At 51.4% G+C, this 19,736-nt stretch overlaps 1 protein-coding gene across 2 annotated transcripts in view; it reads left to right on the top strand.

The window, feature by feature from the left end:
• The window catches only part of DCHS1 (dachsous cadherin-related 1), a 37,312-nt gene that overhangs the window by 5,707 nt on the left and 11,869 nt on the right, over positions 1-19,736 (top strand). Inside the window, exons 1-6 of one of the 2 annotated variants that reach the window (XM_018059477.1) lie at positions 7,814-8,340; positions 8,905-10,815; positions 17,371-17,559; positions 17,651-17,882; positions 17,985-18,221; positions 18,542-19,567. In XM_018059477.1, coding sequence (XP_017914966.1) covers positions 9,025-10,815; positions 17,371-17,559; positions 17,651-17,882; positions 17,985-18,221; positions 18,542-19,567 — 3,475 coding nt within the window. In that variant the 5' untranslated portion in view covers positions 7,814-8,340; positions 8,905-9,024. Of the gene's footprint in view, positions 1-7,813; positions 8,341-8,904; positions 10,816-17,370; positions 17,560-17,650; positions 17,883-17,984; positions 18,222-18,541; positions 19,568-19,736 lie in introns of those variants that run through there. The other variant, XM_018059476.1, reaches the window with a different exon arrangement.

Genomic DNA, 19,736 nt, shown 5'->3' with positions numbered 1-19,736 from the left:
AGAACCCCCAGGCCTGTTGTTTATGTTTTTCTGTCTAAGTTGCTCAATGGAGGGAGCTGTTTCTTCTCAGAGCCTGGAACACACTCTCATATTCTTGGTGAGAAAGGAGGAAAGGGAGGAAAGGAAGCAGGAAAGGAGGGCTGTACTTCACACCTTCCAGTCACACCATTTATCACCTGGATCACCTTAGCTTCTCTGAGCTTCCCTTTCCTCAGTTGAACATGGAGGTGACAGTGGAGTTGTTGAGAATTGAGAAAGAAAATGGCCGTTAAATGCTCAACTCTTAATCTAGTTCATTTTACTTCCACAATCTCAGTCCCTCTGCTACTCTTCTCAACGCCTCATTTCCCCAAACTCATTCTTCCCTCTACATCTCCAACTTCTCTGCCTTCTCACTGGCCTCCTGTGTAGCCTGGACTCTCCTTGTGAGAGTTAGACCTTAAGACCAGGCTCTTGCTGCTCATCCCACCACCCCTAGCTCCCTCACCCTGCCCTGCCCATCCCTGCCCAAGCCTCCCAACCTGTGAACACTCTGAAGGCAGGGATGTGATCTGTCCAGTACTGCTGTCTCTACTGCTTAGCATGGTGTTTGGCACATTGTAGGTCTTCAATAGATACTAATTGAATAAATGTATCAATGAATTATTGCACATGCATGCCCTGGACCCATCCCTCCTATTTTTCCCTTTGTCTTCTGGAAACATCCAAGCCTCCTCTGGTCATTTCCCCTCTCATCACCTCTCCCCTCTGAACTCACGCCTACCTGACCCTCAACCTGGTCTCATAACTGCCTTGTCATTGATCACCTCTGATCCACCCTGTGCACACGCTGGAATTACTCTCCTACCCAGAGTTCTCCTCAGGCACCTTCCCTGTTCGGTTGCCTGGCCACTTCCATGACCCTTTATCAGGCTGTTCCAGGTCCTCCAGCAAAGAAGCAATGTTGTAGATGAAAAAGCACTAACTTTGGAGTCTGTCGGAGCTGTGTTCCAGATATTTCCCTGCTGCCTGCTCTGAGTTTTTGTCTCCTCACCTGTAGAATAACACTTATCCCAGGGTTATTTTGAATGTCTAGCACACAGTAGCAGCCGGCATTTATTGAGCCTTCACTGTGTGCCAGCCACCATGCTAAAGTTTTTGTGGCATTTTTTCGTTTAACTCCCCTATCAACTATATAAAGCAGGAACTTTGATCCCCATTTTACAAAAGAGAAAACTCAGGCCTAGAAAGATTAAACAATTTTCCCAGGATTACACCATAAGCAGCAGAGTCTGAATCTGACTCAGCAGAGCCTATCTTCCTAACCACTGTAGTAATAGCTCATGCTTGTGGGGACGGGGGACCCTGGTGGGCTGCCGTCTATGGGGTCGCACAGAGTTGGACACGACTGAAGCGACTTGGCAGCAGCAGCAGTGCGCTTATAAAATGCCTACTTTATGCCACATACTATTGTAACTGCAAATACACTGTAGTGTTATTATTGTTCTTATTTTATAAACGAGCAAACGGAAGCACTGAACATTTAAATGGTTCACCAAAGGTTACATAACTAGCAAGTGAGAAGCTGGGGAGAAATCCCAGAGTGGTTTGGCCCAAGTCCAGTCTTCGGCACTGTCCTCTCCTTCCTCACCGTGACACATTGCCTCTTTTCTAGGTGTGCAGTAAGCACGTGTTGAAGGATGAATCTACGCTGACATCTTGTCTATGGCTAGTTCATTCATTCCCTGTCGTTTCCTGTTGCAGGAGGCTTGCTCCCTCAGGAGTCTCCTGAAATGATTCTCCCCAAGGTCACTGTGACCTTGTTACTGCTAAAACCAATGGTCATTTCTCAGTATTCATCTTACTTGGCCTCTCAGCAGCACTGGACACTTCCAACCCCTCCATCCTTGTTGAAATGCTTTCTCCTTAACGTCTGAGGTACGGCCTCCTCTTTCTTCTCCAAGAAGAATCAGGCTCTCCTTGGCTGCCCCTTGAACGTACTCTTCCCCAGGGTTCTGTGCTAGTCTCTTTTTTCTCTCCACACATCCTAGCTGATGGGTCTCTGCACCCGTGGCTCTCAGTTACTCCTTGGTTGGTCCAAATCCATATCTCCAAACAGACCTCTCTCCTCAGCTCCAGACCTGCAAATCTAACTGTGTGAGGGACATCCCCATGACAAGACCCCAACAGGCGCCCCCAAAATGGCTCTCCTCTGTGGTATCCTAATGGCCCCACATTAGTCATCAGACCAGCACTAACTGGAGTCAGTCTAGAGCTCTTCTATTCCCTCACCCTTCCTGAAGGGTCCGTGGCCAAGTCTTGTCAACCTCACTTCCTCACATTTTTCTTCTGTGTCTACTCTGTCCCAGGTCCTACTGACCTGGGCTACAAACACCTGTCCTTGGTGCCCCTCCTCCTGTGGGTCCTCTTCTCCAGGTCTCCATTGTCTTGCTAAGTCTCTCCCTTCAGTTCCCCTGTAATTTCTGCCTCACTCCATCTTTCTCTTCTCCGTGAATCTCAGGCAATGTGGAGTGCATACTGCTGGGATAAGAGCAAGGCTATGTCAGAAGGAGGACAAAAATAATCACTTCAGGTTTTGGTAAGCTAAGTCTAGATGCTAAAACTTTAAAGATAACCACAAGAAATAGAGAAATAAAATGGATAACTTTAAAGCCAGTGAAGTGATAAAGACATACTAGAAATGATAAAAACCTGATTCTGAAGAGTAACTTTTCAGGGGGAGGGGGAAGCCATGCAGCTGGAGTGGGTACAGTCCGCAACTAGATTAGTAATCGTTAAATAAATAAATGTTTTATTAAAAAAAAAAAAGAAAAGGCTGTGTTAACTCAGGACAGTTCTTTCACTCCCAGCCCCAGTTTCCTCACTGAAAGGTGGGACGCCTCCCTGACCCGGGCTGTTAGGATAATTAAGATGATTAAATAAGGCACCGTCTATGAATTGCCAGCACACTAACAGCTCAGAAAAGAAATTTTCCTTCTGCCTTCTCTGCTCACATCCGTCCCGGCCTCTCCCTGAGGTGCCTAATGGGAACCAGTCCTCGGGAGGGACAGAGCCAGGCCCGGGCACTGCCCAGCTGCCCATCCATGAGGTTGTCCAGGGGACATCCAGGGGAGCCAGCTTGTCAGCCTTCTCCTCTTCCTCCTGTCCTCACTCCTCCTTTCTTCTTTTCTGCTCCCCACACCCGCTCCCCAGCCCTAACTCCTTCCTTTACTTATGCCCCGCCTCACTCCAGCCCAGCTGTTCCCGTCTCTGACTTGCCTCTCCTTTCTGTGTGAACTCCTCACTCTTTCCTTTGCCGACACACACTCACTCTCCCCGAGTCTTGCTCCCAGTCATCCCCTGTGAGAACTCTCGCCTCTCTTCCTTTCTCCTTTTTGCCTGGTCCTGTACCTCCACCTCCTTTTGCCCAAGGCTGCCCTCTTCTTCCTCCACTTCTGGGCCAATCTGCCTTTTGCAGCCCCCTCCTCACCCTGCTGTCTTTCTGGTCCCTGCCCCTTCCTGGCCCTGGGACAGGAAGTTGAGGGAGGAGGCCTGCGAGGTGCCAGCTCCCCCAGCCTGCTTCCCCTCTGCACCTCGGGCCACTCCTCTTCCTCCTCCTGGAGCACCCTTCCCTTATGGTCCCCCTGCGACTCCCCCACAGCCCACCTCTTTCCTCTCCCATGTTCCCCCTGCTCCCAGGTCCTGTAGACACACAGGCTGTGTGTGTGTGTTGGGGAGGTGGGGTGTGGATTGACATCACATTGCAGGCCCCAATGAACAGCCTTGCCCCTCCCCCTCCTAATGAGAACCAGCTGTGGTTCCAGAGGCCCAGATGTGGGGCTAGAGGGGGAGAGCAGGATGGAGCCAGAAGACAGAGTAACAGGCCCGGGACGGGGCGAGGGCATGTAGCAAGGAGATCTGGGCGGGGGAAGCACTGTGACCAGTCTAGGGGGAGCAAGAAGACAGATCTGGGTAGGAGGCAGGACAGACTGGGAAAACAGACAAGATGGATGGTTTAGACCAGATCTGGGGGAAGGGGTGGGACAGACCTGGAGAGGGAAAGAAACAGGAACAGGGAGGAGGAGCAAGTCTTGGGGAAGAAGCAGTGAAAAACCCTGGACAGATGGGGAGATGGTGCTGAGAAGAGAGTTGGAGAGAGGATGAGACAGTCTCGGGAGAGAGTCTGGAGTTCGAGTTTGGAGCTGGAAGCCCTGGAGCAGGAAGTGATGAGGCACAGTCCAGACAGGCCCCAGGGACCTCAAGGTCACAGCTGCAGCCGCAAAGCTGACCACGAGTGCCCCGGCAGCGAGTGTGAGAGCGTGCCGGCGTGTGGGTCGGTCTGCCAGCGGGAGTCTGCGCAGGGGTGAATGTGATCTGCCTGTGTCCATGAGAGGAAGGGTGTGTGTGTGTGTGTGTGCGCGCGCGTGCTTGTCTGCGTGAGGCCTGTGGGAAGGTGTCTTTCTGTGTGTGTGTGTCTAGGTGGACAAAAGCATGCGTGTGTGGATAGTGGAGGAAGGTTCCAGGTGAATGGACACGTGTGTGTGTGATAACCTGCTTCTCTGTATGTGTGAGGAAGGGTATCTCTGTATATGTGAGAGCAGCCTGTCTATGTGAGTGTGAGTGTGTATGGAGTGTGCCGGTCTGCCCATACTCAAGTCTGTGCATCTGTGTGCCTGGCTATGTGTGGGCCTGTGACTTCATGAGGAGGCACCTTTGTGCATCCACTGTGAGGGTGTATGCGGGAGTTTGCATTGGACAGGGACCCAGGAGGGCACCAGGAGGGCACCAAGGTCTGCACGACTTGGGGGAAGGGACATCTGCCTGGGCCTGGATGCCTCCTCACGCTGATCACTCACCTGAGAGTTACCTCACACCACTCATGCATCTTTTCATTCAGACAACGTGCTGATCATGTGCCATGCCCTGTGCTACACAAAACAGTGATTAAGATACAGTCCTGGCCCTCAAACAGCTGACATTCTGTCTCTGGGTGCAGAGAACCCTAATGCAGAATGTAAGAAGTACATTGACCTCACTGTCTGTTATCATCTCTGCCCACCCTGCTTTCTCTGCACTGACTGATTAAATGAATAGGACCCGTTCCTAACCCTTGACCCTTACCCCAGTCTCGAGGCCTAGATCCCCGACCCTGGCCGCTGCACCACCTCTGTACACTGAGCCTCTCCCCTCTCTGGTCACTGTGATCACTCTGCCCTTCTTGTTCTCAGTTCCTCTGATCTGTTATTCCATGTGGCAGCTCCTTAGGCTTTGCAGACTTGAGCTCTGGGAAGTGGGGTCTTAGTGAACCCTCCCACTCTGAAGCCAGGATGAGGAGCCTCATCAGGGATGGTGCTGGGAACCCAGGCGAGAGCACCTACAAAGTGCCCAACTCTGGGCTCCCATTTCCATCACCTGTGATTTTCACAAAACCGCAGATACTAGGCATTACCATGGCCATTATATGGATTAGGAAAATAACATTCAGACTGGACTCAAACTTCAGGGTCCCAGCTTTTTCATTGCCTCACACAGATGGAAGAGATGGGGTTGGAAGTGTAAACAAAGGGTCAGAAGTTCTTATCCCTGAGGAGGACAGGAAGTCCCAGAGCAGAGCAAATCTCAAAAGACCAAAGGACACACTTCAGTAGCCACTTCTGTGGCCACACTTCTGACCGTGGTGCCTCAGGGGCACAGGTTCAGGCGCATCTGTGTGTGACAGAGTTGGCATGTCCAGGGACATTTCCCCTTCTGTCAGTAGGTGAAGGTGGTGGTGTGCAGTTATGAGATTCTGGCCATTCATTCTGCACTGATTGTCTGCTCTCACGATACCTCTACCAAAGGCTGGAGAACCTGAGACTAAGACCCTCAAGCTGCTGCCCTTAGGGATCTTCTGATTCAGCATGGAAGGAGAGGAGAATTGGGCAGACACATGAGCAAAACAGGGCTGCTATGCAATTTGTTGTCAGTGTGCACCCAAAGCAGTGAGAGCCCAGTAGGCTACTCAGTAGGCACTGCAGGGAGGTCAAAGAGATAGCATAGAAACATCCACAGAAGACAGCATCTTGAAGTTCGAGCAGGAGATGGCCAGTTGGACAGGATCTTTAAAGGATATCTCAGGACGAGAGCATAGTTCATACAAGGCAAGAAGTTGCGGGGGGAACAGGTGAGGGGTTTAGTGTAGGAGCGCAGGCTGCAGTGGGGGAAAGTGAATGTGAGGCATAGTGGAGAGATGGCAGGGCTCAGGTCAGGAAGGTATATTAAGGGGGTTGGGCTTTGTCTTGTGAATAGACATTCTATACTTAGTGTCCATGAACCCTTAAAACTGCAGACACAATTTGGGTGTATGCATCTGCTTTCTTTTTATCCAGAGTGGGCAGCAGTTTTCTGCCATCAGTAACGGCAAACCAGTGGAAACCTTTTGTCAGGGGTGGTTTGGTGAGAGTTGTGAGGATAGCTCCAGTCAGGAGGACATGGATTAAGGGGTCCAATCCAGGAGGCACAGGGAGGATAAAGGACCGTGGAAGGAATCAAAAGGAGGGATGACAGTGCTTGGACCTGGACAGCAGCAGTGTGAAAACGGGAAAGTGCAGGCTTGAGATGTGTCTCACTGAGATAGTCAGGTTTTGACTGAAGAAGAGCAAGGAAAGCAAGGAGAGTTTCTGAGTGATGATGCTGTTTGCAGGAAAGGGAAGGGAGGAAGAAAATCAGGTTGAGGTGAAGGTTAGGAATACCTTGTAAGGGAGTCTGTTTTCTGGGGGGTTACGTGTCTCCAGCACTCTCCAGAGCTGGAGATTGCAAAGTCATCAGCAAACAGACATAAAATGATCAATACTAAAGCTGAAGCTCCAATACTTTGACCATTTGATGCAAAGAACCAACTCATTGGAAAAGACCCTGATGCTGGGAAAGAATGAGGGCAGGAGGATAAGATGGTTAGATAGCATCACCAACTCAATGGACATGAGTTTGAGCAAACTCCAGGAGATAGTGAAGGACAGGGAAGCCTGAAGTGCTGCAGTCCATGGGGTCACAAAGAGTCAGACACAGCTGAGCAACTGAACAACAAAGAAAACAAAATGGCTGATAACATTTTTAATTGAAGGCGTGGGAAGGGATAAGACCAAGGCAGTGTGAAAAGTGGGAAAGCGTGTGGCCCTGGACTGAGTCCTGAGGGGCACCAGTTTTTAGGGCAGAGGAAGAACTTGCCCGGGAGACTGAAGAGTGGGCATAGAAGCACAATGGAAGCAAGAGGTGGGGTGTCACCGTGTGAAGCCAAGAGGGCTAGGCTTCAAGAAGCCAGTGATCAGTGACTCAGTATTTCAGAATGATGCAACAAGATGAAAAAGTGTCCATTGGATGCAGAGGGTAGCGATGGTTGGAACCTTAGTGAAAGCAGTGTCACAGGAGAGGAAGCCTCTCTGCGTAGATGGAGGAGGATGTGAGAAGTGAGAAACTGGGGGAAGTGAACAAACCTTTCTCCACTGATTCTGCTCTCAGTCACTAAAGGCCTTCCTGGGACGTTAGGCCTCCTTCTCCTTGAGTATCAGCAGTATTTGAAACGCTGTCTCCCTTAGCATTGTTGGCACCACCCTTCCCTGGATTTCTTTCTCTCTCTTTGGCCAGTTAAGGATGCCTTTGTTCAGCCAATGGTTCGGGCCAGAAATTTGCCCATCATCCTTGACTCTTCCCACTCCCTCATCCTCTGCCTTCAAGTCGTCATCAAGCCCTGGCCATTCTACCTGCTAAACCTCCCACAGAGCTATCCACTTCTCCCCATGTTCATTGCTGACGCTCATCCAAATCTCCATCAGAGACATACCCTGGCCTGCTGTGTCCTGAGGCCTGTCCTAAGATAACTTCCCCATCTGTGTGATCCTGTGTTTACAAAGGGGCAGCAGTGGTGATTTTCACAAGATGTAAGTCATGTTGGAGTACCCTCTCTTAGAATCTTTCATGGCTACCATTTGTCCTCAGCATAAAGTTCAAATCATCAGCATGGCCTCTGAGCCCCTGCCCCATTTCATACCCTCTGCCTCAGCACTCTACACCTCACACACACGCCCTGCCTACCCCCAGACACTCTCAGCCCTTTCTTGACAGTAGACTCTAAGCCTCCCTCTCTGTTCCTTCTTCTGAGTCTTCTCTCATTTCTCTGTTCCCCTTCTCTGCCCACCGTTGTCTAGCTAACACCTATATTAAGTAGATCCTGACTTGAATGCTGTTTCCTCGGAGAAGCACTCGCTGACTCCTGACTATGATTAGCCCTTCCTTGCTCTCACAGCTCCCTGCACCTCTCCCTCGAGGCCCGCATCACACTGCTAATTACTTGTCCAGTTCCTGGACTGTCTTCTTTATTCACTGGTATGTCCTCAGTTTCTCTACATAGCAGGTACTCTATCTCTTGTTGAATAGAGTAGAGAGGGAAGTAGAACCAAAGGGGTGTGTGTGTGTGTGTGTGTGTGTGTATGGGGGAGAGGGAAAAGGAGACAGAGAGAGAGACTTCAACATATTTAAATGTTAATAGAAGACTGGCAGAGAGGAAAAGGTTGAGATTCAGATGACATTGCCAAGCACATGGTTATTGAGGTATTAGTCCTGAATGAGAAGAAAAATGAGAAAGAACTGGCCACATGTTTAAGTCTAGAGATGGAAAGAAGGGAATCTGAAGGCATTCAGACCTGAACAATAGGAATAAAACAATCTGCTGGGGGATGGTGGGGGGCAGGAATCAGGATGGATAGGACCTGTCAGCTAAAGGCTGTGGTGGATCCTGAGGAGTTTCCTGGGCCCAAGATGGTACGAGGTAGCATGAGGGCCCTACGGGGAGCTGAACACACTTCAGTCCTGGTGTGGCCTGGACCCCAGCCTCCCTGGACTATTGATTCCTCCCCCATCATGACTTTTTTCCTTCTGATTTTCTCCCAGGTCAGAGAGTGTGAGCTGGAGCCAGGGTCCAAGTTGGGCCTGATCCAAAACCTGAGATCAAGCTGCTACTGGAGCCTGGCCTGGAGCTGGATCCCAAGGCACAGCTGGACTGGCCCTGCCATGCAGAAGGAGCGGGGCACTGCACCTTCGTGCCCGGGCATGCAGATCCCCAGGCCCCTCCCCCTGCTATCATTGCTGATGCTGCTGCTCCTGGGGGCGGGGGCGCCAGGTGCCTGGGGTCAGGCTGGGAGCTTGGACCTGCAGATTGATGAGGAGCAGCCAGCGGGCACGCTGATCGGGGACATCAGTGCAGGGCTTCCAGCGGGCACAGCAGCACCTCCCATGTACTTCATCTCTGCCCAGGAGGGCAGCGGGGTGGGCACGGACCTGGCCATCGATGAGCACAGTGGGGTGGTCCGTACAGCCCGTGTCTTGGACCGTGAGCGGCGGGATCGCTACCGCTTCACTGCAGTCACTCCTGACGGCGCCACTGTGGAAGTTACTGTGCGAGTGGCTGACATCAATGACCACGCTCCGGCTTTCCCACAGGCTCGGGCTGTCCTGCAGATACCTGAGCATACAGCACTTGGCACCCGCTACCCACTGGAGCCTGCTCGTGATGCCGACGCTGGCCACCTGGGAACCCAGGGCTATGCCCTGTCTGGTGATGGGGCTGGAGAGACCTTCCGGCTAGAGACACGCCCTGGTCCGGATGGGGCCCCAGTGCCTGAGCTGGTAGTTACCGGAGAGCTGGACCGAGAGAACCGCTCACACTACATGCTGCAACTGGAGGCCTACGACGGTGGTTCACCCCCTCGGAGGGCCCAGACCCTGCTGGACGTGACACTGCTAGACATCAATGACCACGCCCCAGCTTTCAATCAGAGCCGCTACCATGCTGCAGTGTCCGAGAGCCTGGCCCCTGGCAGTCCAGTCTTGCAGGTGTATGCCTCTGATGCCGATGCAGGTGCCAATGGGGCTGTAACTTATGAGATCAACCGGAGGCAGAGCGAGGGTGACGGACCCTTCTCCATTGATGCGCACACGGGGCTGCTGCGGCTGGAGCGGCCGCTGGACTTTGAGCAACGTCGGGTCCACGAACTGGTGGTGCAGGCTCGGGATGGAGGGGCTCACCCTGAGCTGGGCTCGGCCTTTGTGACTGTGCATGTGCGAGACGCCAATGACAATCAGCCCTCCATGACTGTCATCTTCCTGAGTGCAGACGGCTCCCCCCGTGTATCTGAGGCTGCCCCCCCAGGCCAGCTTGTTGCTCGAATCTCTGTGTCAGACCCAGATGACGGTGACTTTGCGCATGTCAATGTGTCCCTGGAGGGTGGAGAGGGCCACTTTGCTCTCAGCACCCAGGACAGCGTCATCTACCTGGTGTGTGTGGCTCGGCGGCTGGATCGGGAGGAGCGCGATGCCTACAACTTGCGAGTTACCGCCACGGACTCAGGCTCACCCCCACTGCGGGCCGAGGCTGCCTTTGTGCTACATGTCACTGATGTCAACGACAATGCGCCTGCCTTCGACCGCCAGCTCTACCGACCCGAGCCTCTGCCTGAAGTTGCCCTGCCTGGCAGCTTTGTGGTGCGGGTGACGGCCCGGGATCCTGACCAGGGCACCAACGGTCAGGTCACCTACAGCCTGGCCCCAGGCGCCCACACCCGCTGGTTCTCCATAGACCCCACCTCAGGCATTGTCACTACGGCTGCTTTGTTGGACTATGAATTGGAACCTCAGCCACAGCTAATCGTGGTGGCCACGGATGGGGGCTTGCCTCCTCTCTCCTCCTCCGCCACAGTGAGTGTGGTCTTGCAAGATGTGAATGATAACGAGCCGCAGTTCCAGAGGACTTTCTACAACGCCTCGCTGCCTGAGGGCACTCAGCCGGGAACCTGCTTCCTGCAGGTGGGTAAGCCCCCCAACACACAGCGGAGTGGTGCTGTGGGCGGGAATGGATCAGAGGGTCGCAGGGGACCTCAGAGCAGGAACCAAGCCTTGGAGGTGCTAGCTGTTGATGGTGACATTTGCCAGAGGGTTCAGTCTTATTCAGTGAGCTGCACCGTCTGTGCAGAGGGTGAGGGTTACTGAGAAGATGAGAAAGCAGGGTGCAGGAGCTGGGCCGGGCAGTCTTGGGGTTGAGAGAATTAAGATTGGATACAGAGAAATGTGTCTTGTGGTGTGAGGAAGTGAGAGGGGACTCTTTAAAGTTTCAGAGCTGTTCTACAAGGGCAGAGATGGAGATTCTGCACACCCGTGTGGCTCCTGTTCCCCAGGGCAGATGCCAGCATTTACAGAGCCCTCCAATCCTAGTCCAGTGCTTGACTGTCCTGGCAGATACACCCGTCCATGCCCTTGGAGCGAGCCCTAATGCGACTTGGGATCAGGCACAGGGATGAGAGATAACAGGAAGTATTCAGTGAGATCCCAATGTCCAGGAAGACCTCTCAGAGGACAAGGCAGGAACCCTGGACAGGCTGAGGGAGCCACAGACTTCCTGCTAGTCAGGCCTGGAAGAGATGGGTGGGGAGGCATGCAACTGGAAAGGCAGGCCAAAGCCAGATTGCAGAAGTCCTTGGACACCAAGCTGTGAGGAGTTAGGACTTTACTTGGAAGGCAGAGAGGGTCACTGAACTTCTTTGGTCCAGAAAAGGCAAGATCAGATGGTTTTTTCTTTGTTTAAGACTTTATGTTTGGGAGGCAGTTTTTGATTCATAGCACTATTAAGTGGAAGGTTTAGATTTTCCATATGCCCCTGCCCCGACTCACACTGTCAGCATCCCCCACCAGAGTGATACATTTGCTGCAACAGGTGAATCTACATAACCATCATTATCACTCAAGTCCATAGCTTCCATTAGAGTTCACTCTCGGTGTTGTACTTTATATGGGTTTGGATAAAAGTATATTATATGTGTATAATGGACATATATAATGACATACAGTATAACACAGAGAGTGGTTTCACTGCCCTAAAAATCCTGTTCCCCTCATCCTTCCCTCCTCACTACAGGTTTTGGTTTGTTTTTTTTTTTTTTTACTTTACAATATTATATTGGTTTTGCCATACATCAACATGAATCCACCACAGGCGTACACGTGTTCCCAATCCTGAACCCCTCTCCCACTTCCCTCCCCAAACCATCCCTCTGGGTCATCCCAGTGCACCAGCCCCAAGCATCCTGTATCCTGCATCGAACCTAGACTGGCAATTCATTTCTTATATGATATTACACATGTTTCAATGCCATTCTCCCAAATCATCCCACCCTCTCCCTCTCCCACAGAGTCCAAAAGACTGTTCTATGCATCTGTGTCTCTTTTGCTGTCTCACATACAGGGTTATCATTACCATCTTTCTAAATTCCATATATATGTATAGTATACTGTATTGGTGTTTTTCTTTCTGGCTTACTTCACTCTGTATAATCAGCTCCAGTTTCATCCACCTCATTCGAACTGATTCAAATGTATTCTTTTTAATGGCTGAGTAGTACTCCATTGTGTATATGTACCACAGCTTTCTTATCCATTCATCTGCTGATGGACATATAGGTTGCTTCCATGTCCTAGCTATTATAAACAGTGCTGTGATGAACACTGGGGTACACGTGTCTCTTTCTATTCTGGTTTCCTCAGTGTGTAAGCCCAGCAGTGGGATTGCTGGGTCATAAGGCAGTTCTATTTCCAGTTTTTTAAGGAATCTCCATACTGTTGTCCATAGTGGCTGTACTAGTTTGCATGCCCACCAACAGTGTAAGAGGGTTCCCTTTTCTCCATACCCTCTCCAGCATTGTGGTTTTTTTGGTTTTTTGTTTGTTTTTGTTGTTGTTGTTGGGTTTTATTTGGCTGTACCATGTGGCATGTGGGCTCTTAGTTCCCCAACCAGGGATTGAACCCATGTCCCATGCAGTGGAAGCATGGAATCTTAACCACTGACCCGCCAGGGAAATCCCATGTAACTTGCTTTAAGGGTGAAAATAGATTAGATCAATGGTAAGTAATATACTGAAAACTTAGCACTGTAGGCCTGGCACTGTGCTGGGTCCTGAGAACAAAGAAAGGAGACAGTCTTGTTCCCAGGCAGGTCACAGTCTAGGCAAGGAGATACACCAGTAGCTAGTGATGTATCAGGTGGCATATGAAGCGCTATGAAAGCCTAGAGGCAGACCTTTGCAAAAGCGGTAATACTTTGCCAAGGGGATAATATGGGGTGTATGGACAGGAACTCCAAGCCCACAGAAAAAGCTGCAGGGCACCATGATATGTGTTCAAGGGCAGCGTTGTTCAAGTTGGCCTCAACTGTGCTGATGAGAGAGTTATGGGGAGATGAGAGTAGATAGGGGCCGGATCAGCAGCTTTGACTTTATTTTAAAAATCACAGGGAACCAACGAGAAGTTCTAGGTGAATCTGATATGTCTTCTGGAAAGATTGCTTTGGCTCTCCCACAGAATTATGGATGCAGGAGAGGAGACTGGAGGCAGGGAGGTCTCTTAGGAGGACATGTTTGTGTCTCAGAAGACCCCTGATCATCTTCTAGGAGCTGCTGTTTGCCTAGACTTTCAGGCCAGTGCCTGGACCTGGCTGACCTCCCGTTTGGCCAGACTCTGGGTGCTTGCCTGCCTACTGCTCTCCAGCTTCCACCCACTCTCCCATGTGTTTACTCTCCCTCTTGGCCCAAGACCAGTGGGCTGTGGCTTCTAACTTCCCTCCTCACTAGTGCCTGAAGCAAGAGGGCATCTCTCCAGGTGGTTTCCTGGAGTTTTTACTAGTAGTAATCATAGGGAAGCAGGGGTGAAAATGACCACTGGGTGTTCATAACCTTTATAAGAAGGCTTAATATTTGACTCATTCAATATTCATTTGAATATCTGTCGTTAGGGACACAGAATACAGTAATGATTGAGTAACTGCTACCTAATTCATGGAGTTTACAGTTTAGAGGGGAGATTCATATGCAAAGAAATAGTTTTACTGCGATAAAAGAAACTTCCATATGGAGATATATACGAGTTACAGATGGGCAGTGTGAATGCTTTCCCAAAGAAAAGGACTTTTGAGCTGAGACAGGATAAGCAGGAGCTGACTAGGGAACCAGATAAGGGCAGGGTTCCATACAGAGGTGACATGCTTGTTCAAGGGCCTGCAAGTGGCTCAGTGTCTCTGGAGTGTAAGGTGTGAGATGGAAGAGTGGGAGATGAGACTGCAGGAGGCCAGACAGTAAGGAATGAAGCCAAGACAAGGAGTGTGAGCATTTTTCTTTAAAGGACATTGAAGCTTTTTGAGTAGAGGAATAATTTGATCATATTTGTTCTCTCAAAAGATGCTTTTGTTAGTGCAGAGCAGTGGTTCACAACAGCTGGTGATTTTGCCCTCTGGAGGGGACATTTGTCAACATCTAAAGACATTTTTGGTCATCACAACTGGCGGGATCGATCAGTACCTAGTGGATTGCGTGTGTGCGAGCTCAGTCACTCAGTTGTGTCTGACTTTTTGCGACCCCATGGACTGCAACTTGCCAGGCTCCTCTGTCCATGGGATTTTCTAGGCAAGATTACTGGAGTGGGTTGCATTTCCTCCTCCAAGGGATCTTCCTGACTCAGGGATCGAACCCACGTCTCCTGCATCTCCTGCATTAACAGGCAGATTCTTTACCACTGAGCCAACTGGGAAGCCCATTTAGTAGATAGAGATGCTGCCAAGCATTCTAAAATGCACATGACAGCACCACAACAAAGAAATGTTTGGTCCAAAATGTTAGTCATGCGGAGGTTGAGAAGTCCTGGTGCAGAGGATAAGACTGGAGGGTTAGACACCTATCAAAACGGAACTATAGTAGCCCAGGGGAGAGACGACTCAGGCCTGAGTCAGAACAGCGATAACGGTAATGGAGAGGAATAGACAAATAAGAAGGATAATGAGGATTTACTTGGTCCCCAGTTGATTGATATGTCGGCAGAGGAAAAGGGAAGAACAGATTTCTGGCTCGAGCAGCTGCGTAGATGGAAGAATCATTAGAGAAATGTTGGAATGATCATGAGTTTAGTTTAGGACAGGTTGGATTTAAGGTGCCTGTGGGACATCCAAGTGGAGATGTTGAGCAGGCATCTGGATGTACAGGTTGGGAGCACAGAGGAGTGGTCTGGGTCAAAGTACAGATCATCATCAGAGCCACAGCAGTGGAAGAGAAGGCACTCAGAGAATGTGTAGAAGAAGATGCCAAGGAAACGTTCCAGGGAACAACAGTGTATAACAGACAGAGTAAGGCAAGGTGGAGGAAGGCGGGCAGTGGGGAAGCAGTGGCAGGAGAAGCAGGAGAGACTCCTGGGAAGGAAGTCAGCATGGAGCAGATGCAGTAAGTTTGTGGTCTAGAAGGAATTTTAGAGAGTTCACACATGAAGGTCTTTATTTTCTCCTTGCATTATTGCATTTGATGAGAGCTGGGGGTGGGGGAGGGGGGCCGTGGAAACAAGAGAGAGGTGAGGTTAGTCACAGCTTTCAGGCAGAGCTGGAGAGGGAGCTGACCAAGGTTGGACTCTGAAGAGGGGCTGAGAGCCTGCTGACAATGAAGGCTGTGCCTTTGTAGTGAAACCTCTGAGCAGAGGCTGCAGAGGCCAGAAAACTCACTTCTGCCTTGGTCATTTCCAGTCACTGGCCCCTGTGCCTTTTGGGGTCACTTCCTGACAACCTCCTTGACCACTATTTATTGCTTTCTTCCTGCAGCGAGTCAGAGGGCAGAGGTCTTTAACAGCTTCTGGAGATGGTGCCGCAGCTGTGCTGCTGCCTACCAGATGGATGCGGGGGGAAGTTTGTCTCCTGGGATATCCGGGCCCATGGCCACAGTAAAGAGTTAGAGCAGGAGCTGTTTCCAGGGCTCAGCATGGCAAGGTCTTCGTGTCTCTCAGGAGGGTAAACAATGGCACAAATCACTTCTGTCAAGGGCCTGGGCAACAATCAGAAGTCCTTGGCTCGGCTTCTCTCTGAGCAACATTTTCTGGCTAAGAAAGGGGAACTCTCCAGCTTCCTTTCCATAGCATATCATGACCCTGAGGCCCTCATAGCCACAAAGAGTACTTTGTCACAGCTACAGCAGTCTGCACCAGCTAAGCCACTGTTGAGGGCCTAATGTGCACCCAATTTATAAAACTTGCTTTGAAAGAAGCTTTTGTTGTAAGGCAGGGCAATCCAAATGTCTGTTTACTCAATGAACAAATTTACATAGAGTACCTACTGCGCACCTGGCCCTGTCTTAAGCTCTGAAGCTTTTGGAATGGCGTTTCCCACTGATCTGACTCTGAAATGTTCAGAGGCTCCTGACTTTGGTGTCCAATCATAAACCTTACCTGAGCCAAACTGGGAGATGTCTGAGAAGTCACCAAGAAAGCCTTTCCCTGTTTCTTAGTTTGGGGGAGCCCCTGGAACTTAATGACCGGAATATTGTCCTATAGACCTGCAGTTCTCTGTCTCTCATTTCCAGTGAGATTGGCTCGAGAGGTGAAGGGATGTGAAGGGTGCATAAGCCACATCCATAAATGCATAGAGCAGACCCTCATCAGCCCAGCGATCAATCAGATCCCCCTTAATGACCAAACTCAATCAAGAGAAGGCCTATGACAGCAGTCTGAATAACTCTGTAGGTCAGCCAGTTCTCTGCTTGGAGTGATTCTGAGACTTGGTGATGTTTATTAACTTGTTGTGACCCACGTGGAACTTGCTGTCGCAGCCCTTAGCCCTTTGCTTTCCTCATCCATTTGCAGATTCTGTATTTGTGAATTCGCCAACTGTCTAAAATTTCTCTGTAACCCCTGAATCCACACTCATGGAGTTTTCACTGTCATTCCCGGACATGTGCAGAAGGATGGAAAATTCAAGTCTCTCGATGAGCACATTCCGGCTGAGGTCGAACAAGGCAATGCCCTGCCTTCGTGTTTCAGCTCTTATGTTGTAAACAAGGGTCCTTTTCGTGGTCTATTTGGTGCCACATTTTTCACATTTTTGTGCTTTCTGTTTGGTGATTTTGCTGTTTAAAATGGTCCCCAACTGTAGTGCTGAAGTGCTGTCTGTGTTCTTAAAAGCAAGAGGGCTGTGCTGTGCCTTATAGAGAAAATACATGTCAGTTTCACTTAGATATGAATTGTGCCATTAGCCCTGAGTTCAGTGTTAGTCAGCCAACAATATATATTAAATAAGGTGCCTTTAAACAGAAACACACATAAAACAAAGTTATATATCCATCAGTTGACAAAAATGTTGTGATCAGAGGCCCATAGGAAGCTAACGCAAGTGGTGAGACCTGAGCTGGGTTTAGAGTTTAGCCTGTAACCTACTAGTCCCTTCTGTGTATCTACCATCCAAAGACTCTGGGCACCAACTGGCCAAGGGTCTGCTCCTTCTAATTGCTACTTAACTATGGCTTTTCTGGCCAAAAAGATGGGGCATCACTCACCCCAGCCTCTCCCCAGGTGACAGCCACAGATGCGGACAGTGGCCCATTTGGCCTCCTCTCCTATTCCTTGGGTGCCGGACTTGGGACCTCAGGGTCTCCCCCGTTCCGCATCGATGCCCACAGTGGCGACGTGTGCACGACCCGGACCCTGGACCGTGATCAGGGGCCCTCAAGCTTTGACTTCACAGTGACAGCTGTGGATGGGGTGAGTGGGCACACTGTGGGTAGGTTGGGGGGAGGGTACTCAGCAGGGCCAATCAAGACCCACCTGACTTAATGGCTGCATGTCTCACTAGGGAGGCCTCAAGTCTATGGTATATGTGAAGGTGTTTGTGTCAGACGAGAATGACAACCCACCTCAGTTTTATCCACGGGAGTATGCTGCCAGTCTGAGCACCCAGAGTGCACCAGGCACAGCTGTGCTGAGGGTACGTGCCCATGACCCTGATCAGGGACCCCATGGGCGACTCTCCTACCACATCCTGGCTGGCAACAGCCCCCCGCTCTTTGCCTTGGACGAGCACTCAGGTAAGGATCCTCCCATTCCCAGGGCCCCGCCTGCCCCCCACCCCAACCCTTCCAGTGATATTCTGTTTCCTTATGCATCTCCACTTCTGTCCCTCCTCCCAGGGCTATTGACGGTAGCCTGGCCCTTGGCCAGACGGGCCAGTTCCATGGTGCAGCTGGAGATCGGGGCTCGGGATGGAGGTGGCCTGCAGGCAGAGCCCAGTGCCCGAGTCAACATCAGCATTGTGCCTGGAACTCCTGTACCACCAGTATTTGAGCAGCTTCAGTATGTCTTTTCTGTGCCAGAGGATGTGGCACCAGGCACCAGTGTGGGCATAGTCCAGGCACACAATCCACCAGGTATCCCTTTATCATTATATCCACGTGGTGCCGTACCCAGACACCCCAATGTAACCCTCGGGTATCACACCACTGACAGTCCCAATACAAAACACTCGTTCTAGTCCCCACCACCTCCTTAGGCGTGGTGCAGGCACTCTGCTTCATCCCCAGGTACACGAATATCACCCTAGTGCCACCCAGCTTCTCTGCCAACACCTGCCTCTCCTCTGATACTTTGAAAGGCCCAAATGTGGACACTACCTAGCCCTTTTGGGGATCAGAGTCTGGGCTCCAACTTAGAAGGTGTCCCCATCTCTTTTCTGCTCTCTTTTCCCTAGGTCGCTTGGGACCTGTGACCCTCGCCCTATCGGGGGGCGATCCCCGAGGACTCTTCTCCCTAGATGGAGCCACTGGGCTGTTACAGACACTTCGCCCTCTGGACCGGGAGCTGCTGGGACCAGTGCTGGAGCTGGAGGTGCGGGCAGGCAGTGGAGTGCCGCCGGCGTTCGCTGTAGCTCGAGTGCGCGTGCTGCTGGACGATGTGAATGACAACTCCCCTGCCTTCCCTGCGCCTGAAGACACAGTGCTGCTGCCATCGAGCACTGCCCCAGGGACCCTCATCTATACACTGCGGGCTCTGGACCCCGACTCAGGAGTCAACAGTCGAGTCACCTTTACCCTGCTTGCTGGCGGTGGTGGGGCCTTCACTGTGGACCCCACCACAGGCCACATACGGCTTATGGGACCTCTGGGGCCTCCAGGGGGCCCAGCCCATGAACTGGAGCTGGAAGCCCGGGATGGAGGCTCCCCACCTCGCACCAGCCACTTTCGACTACGGGTGGTGGTACAGGACTTGGGGACCCGTGGGCTGGCTCCCCACTTCGACAGCCCTATCTACCGTGTAGACCTGCCCTCAGGCACCACCCCTGGAACTCAAGTCCTACAAGTGCAGGCTCGAGCACCAGATGGGGGCCCTGTCACCTACCACCTTGCAGCAGATGGGCCAGGCAGCCCCTTTGGCTTGGAACCACAGAGTGGATGGCTGTGGGTGCGGGCAGCACTGGACCATGAGGCCCAGGAGTTGTACACACTGAAAGTAATGGCAGTGTCTGGATCCAAAGCTGAGTTGGGGCAGCAGACAGCCACGGCCACCGTGAGGGTCAGCATCCTCAACCAGAACGACCACAGTCCCCGCTTGTCTGAGGAGCCCACCTTCCTGGCTGTGGCTGAGAACCAGCCCCCAGGGACAAGCGTGGGTCGGGTCTTTGCCACTGACCGAGATTCAGGACTCAATGGACGTCTGACCTACAGCCTGCGACAGCTGTCAGAAGACAGCAAGGCCTTCCGCATCCACCCTCAGACTGGTGAGCACTGGGACCCAAAATCTGAGATCCCATAGCCTCATCCTCAGAATGGTGAACACCCAGACACGATCCCCAGAGCCTGGTCATGGGGACCAGGACTGAGCCCGGAGTTTTCCCCGGGCATTCCTTTCCACACCTCCCCAACCCCAGCCTCTCACAGACCCCAGGC

This window comes from Capra hircus, chromosome 15, assembly GCF_001704415.2.
Source record: "Capra hircus breed San Clemente chromosome 15, ASM170441v1, whole genome shotgun sequence".
Taxonomy (NCBI): Eukaryota; Metazoa; Chordata; class Mammalia; order Artiodactyla; family Bovidae; genus Capra; species Capra hircus.
This window is presented reverse-complemented; position numbering and strand designations above follow the sequence as displayed.